This window comes from Cyprinodon variegatus, unplaced genomic scaffold (assembly GCF_000732505.1).
Source record: "Cyprinodon variegatus isolate N-32 unplaced genomic scaffold, C_variegatus-1.0 Scaffold93, whole genome shotgun sequence".
NCBI classification, from domain to species: Eukaryota; Metazoa; Chordata; class Actinopteri; order Cyprinodontiformes; family Cyprinodontidae; genus Cyprinodon; species Cyprinodon variegatus.
This window is the reverse complement of record NW_015150546.1, coordinates 1,197,095-1,201,350: the sequence shown is the minus strand read 5'-3', so window position 1 is coordinate 1,201,350 and position 4,256 is coordinate 1,197,095. Positions and strand designations below refer to the sequence as shown.

The window sequence follows — 4,256 nt, the reverse complement described above, 5'->3', positions numbered from 1 at the left end:
AACGATTCGATTCCTTGTCGGTTCTGTGAAACGATTCGATTCCTTGTCGATTCTGTGAAACGATTCGATTCCTTGTCGATTCTGTGAAACGATTCGATTCCTTATCAATTCTGTGAAACTATTCGATTCCTTATCGATTCTGTGAAACTATTCAATTCCTTATCGATTCTGTTTTCGATTCTATGAAACAGTGAACTTGGTAAGTGCACGGTGAAATTTGTCTACCTTCGCCTGGGACATTCTATTTCTGCCTGCCTCAGGCGAAAACAGAACGCAGTGAACGGGAGCTGCCAGCCTCTGAGCCAGCCAGGCTACAGTCATCTAAATCTAATGGAGAAGGCATCCGTTTATTGAAAAAGCATTACTGTATATTTTCGGGAAATAAACTAATCTCCCTATGATTTCACCTTTCTCTCGCTCCCTGAACTGCGGCGCAACTTCTTAGCAATTTTAATAGCCCCAAAGAGAGATAGGAAATGGGTTTATTTCCAAAAATGTCATATGATTTACTAGGAACCACTTCAAGCACAGCCAGTGATATAAAACTAGTTACTTACCACCAGGGTTGCCTTCCATGATGGTCGTAACTTTAGCTTCTGTCCAGAAGCATCAAAAACACGCCATTCGTTAAAATGAACGCCATGTTGTGTGCGTAGGTATTTCTGCATGTTGGATAAATTTCCTCCCGCGGATGTAATGGCCACTTTGCAATGATTGCAAAGCACCTTGTTGCCATCTTTTTAATGTTTCGATCGCTTTACCCGGTGAGACGCCTTTTTTTTTTTTTTCTTGCTTTTCTATACTAACACCTGGTCACGTCATACTTGCTTACTGAATTGCGGGAAAAACATGATGCAAGTCGTGCTGCCCTGCTCAAGGCTCTGGTGCTGCCTGGAACTGTTGCCAAACAGTGCCATGGAAATGGAACACACGGAACCGGTTCTGAACAGGAACCGGTTTTCCATTCCCATCCCTAGAAGAGAACATAAGGTATTTAAGAATTATTAGACATGAAAGAATTGCTCTTATGCATAAAGCACAGTGTTGACAAAGAACACTTTCCAAGGAAGGCCAAAAAGTTTTTGTTATTTCTAAATGTTTGAGTGATTTAAAGTTGCTCCTGAAAAAGATTCTTTCTGTGAACCGGTACAGCAGCTTCAGTTTTCATTATTTGACTCTGACTGCTACCTCCTGGTAAAATAGTGGCTACTCATAAGCACCATGCGAATCCCGCTTCACACCACCTGAACTATTCCTTCCAATTCCCGTAAGTCAAAGCTGAGCAGTTACAGAACCTCCTTCCTACCAAAGCCAGATGATTAACTTTCTCGTTGTTTACCCACGTCAGAGCTGTTTTTATTGGACGTTGTCGTTGTGAAAAATGACATAATGTGCTGTTTTTTCTAATGTTTTCGGACAGTTTTTTTGGCAGCATTAAAAATAAAAACAAACATTTCCATCCCAGACAAGGACACTGCGCCAGTCTGTTAGAGCCAGTTTGTTTGACTTGGCATGCTATTTTCTTGTCCCTGCCCTGTTCCCCCTCTCCTCCCCCCCTCTTTGACAGGTAAAATTAAGTATTCAGAGAGGGTTTACGATGCATGTATGGACGCCTTTGACTGCCTTCCCCTGGCTGCACTAATGAACCAGCAGTTCCTGTGTGTACATGGAGGACTGTCTCCAGAAATCACAAATCTTGACGACATCAGGAAAGTATGTCTGATTTAACATTGTCTCATAGTTATTTTATAAATATAAGTTCTGTAAGTTGAACTGCAGGTGTTTCTCTGTTGCTTTACAAGTGCATTATATGTGTTGAAATAAATAAGGGTTAGCCACCTTGCTTGTTATTTATAAAGTGAAGATCAGTCTTGGGCAGTGTTCAAGAGTAGGATACAAAGCATTGTTGTGGAAGAAAAAGTTCCTACTCTCAGACTAATTCAATAAATCCAAATGGATTTTGTGGCTGCAATCAGAGGCATGCATAATAGAATTTGCTCCAGCAAAGTGTCCATCATGCGGCCCCGTTCAGTCACGAACAAGGTTTTGTTTAAAAAAGAGCCATCATTTCCTGAAAGCAAAGCCATTTATGCTTGTATAAAAAGATTGGCTCTTTCTTTTTTTCCTTCCCAGCCTGTCCAAAGCACATCCATCTCTAAACTGCAAGATTAAGTTTTTCTTCGACACATCCTCCACTCTGTATATGGTTTAATATCGATTCAACAGCGATTTAATTATGAGCTAAGCTGCAGTTACCAGCAAAGCTCTTCGAGTGAAACCTTCACAGGAGACTTGTGTTTTTCCTCCACAGCTAGACAGATTCAAAGAGCCCCCGGCATACGGACCGATGTGCGATCTGCTGTGGTCCGACCCTTTGGAGGACTTTGGCAACGAGAAGAGCCAGGAGCACTTCACACACAACACAGTGAGAGGCTGCTCCTATTTCTACAGGTGGGCACTCTGTCTTCCAGGACGTTTATTGTTTGTGTCATGCCTGTTCTCTCTCTCTTTTTGCTCTAATAGTTATCCTGATTCTCTTGGACAGCCAGTAAGATAGAGTTTAATTATACTGCTGACATTGACTTTCTTATGCCAAATATATTTTACAATTGTTTTATTGACCTGTCCCACCGGTATCTATAGCATTTATTTACAAAGGCTTAATGTTAAGCTGTGCAATAAGAAAAAATAGTTTGTACATATGTGGCGAAGCAGTATACATGGTTTGATCACCTAATAAAGTCAGCCAGACAAGCACTGCAGCTCCCAACACATCCTAAATGTCCTGAAATTCTGCCTTTAAATATTTATTCGACTTCTTAGAGCCAACTATAGAGGATGGCTATTTTCTTCCCAAATGATCATTTGATCCTTAGTATGAATGAAAATATATAAAATAAGTTGACTTCATAGAATAGTAAGGCACCTGGTCCGGTTGTAGAATTTTTACCCCATCGATGACCACAAACCTCTTAAAACAGAACGATAAATCCTTAAATTTGAAGCAGGTGAGCCAAATAAATCCACTCACGGCTTTTGTTTTTTTTTTTTGTGTTTTGTAAGCAATAAGAAATTAGCCTTATTTAATAGGCTATATTTCCCAATCTATTTACCTTTCAATGCAAAATTTCAAAAGTATTCTCCTCGTGTTTTAGGCTTATTTGCGGAGGCATGGGGGGGCAAACGGGCTGCCAATACATTAATGTGTGGAAAATTCAGTAAACAACAGTAAATACAAAAATTTTACAAACACACAAAATATATATGAGGAAAAATTCTGCTCTCAGATAAAAAAAGGGTGCAGAAACCCAAAACCCTCTCCACATACATAAGTGATTGTAAAGAATAGATGCAAATAAAAAAAATGCTTCAGGTAGCCATAATTTGCGCATAAAACAAATTCTCCCGACCACTAGAGGGAGACGAGCATCAACTTGGAGGGGGTTTCCTGCATTGTGTAACTTGTTGTTTTTGCTATTTGTATCATTTCTTGCTCCTGTTTTTTAATAAAAGTGGGGACCAGCTTCAGTTTTTAACCTTTTGAGTGAGGACATTTTGCTGGTCCGCTAACAGATAAGAGTAGGGCTAAGGTGTCAGTTGGGTTAGGGTGAGGTGTGCTCTGGTAATAGTTAGGTTTAGGGTTATCTTAGGGTTGGAAAAGGGTTTAAAAATAACTGAAAATCAATGGGAGTCAACACATGGTCCTCACTACATATAGCAAGATGAGCGTGTGTGTCTTTGGTCCTGATTCAAAGCAGCCTAGGCATGAACTATTGTTTTACATCTTAACAGAAAACTTGTTTAATTCTGTCTTTAATAAGGCAGTTGGCTGATTTATTACCCACTGTAATTGTTGGATTTTAGGTCTCTGTTTAAAACCAAACCTTGGTTTCTTACGCACTCTTTAGTAGGATAAGATCCAACTTTATGTGCTGTGTATGGGACGGATGTTTCTGTGAAAACATAAATATTTTTTTTATTTAGAAGAAAAAAGTATTACATTTTAAAGTGCATTTAGCATTGAATATTGGAGATTAGCTTGGACGGCATCACTAAAACAGCAGCATTGCTTTGGATTTCCTGTAAAGATCAGAGCCATACTTAACTTGTCAGATAATCAAAAGGCATCTTGGACCCAAACTGACTTTAGAGTCAAGCAATGCAGCTTTGCAGTAATTAGACCTGGGCGAAAAATCGATTCAATTAATTAATTAAAATTATTTAATCTATTTTATATACACACATATATATATATA

At 39.2% G+C, this 4,256-nt stretch overlaps 1 protein-coding gene across 5 annotated transcripts in view; it reads left to right on the top strand.

Annotated features, from left to right (window-relative positions):
* The window catches only part of LOC107084148 (serine/threonine-protein phosphatase 2B catalytic subunit alpha isoform), a 122,611-nt gene that overhangs the window by 76,230 nt on the left and 42,125 nt on the right, over positions 1 to 4,256 (top strand). For all 5 annotated transcript variants that reach the window (XM_015373841.1, XM_015373842.1, XM_015373843.1 and 2 more), the window contains exons 5-6: positions 1,568 to 1,713; positions 2,312 to 2,451. In XM_015373841.1, coding sequence (XP_015229327.1) covers positions 1,568 to 1,713; positions 2,312 to 2,451 — 286 coding nt within the window. The remainder of the gene's footprint in view (positions 1 to 1,567; positions 1,714 to 2,311; positions 2,452 to 4,256) is intronic.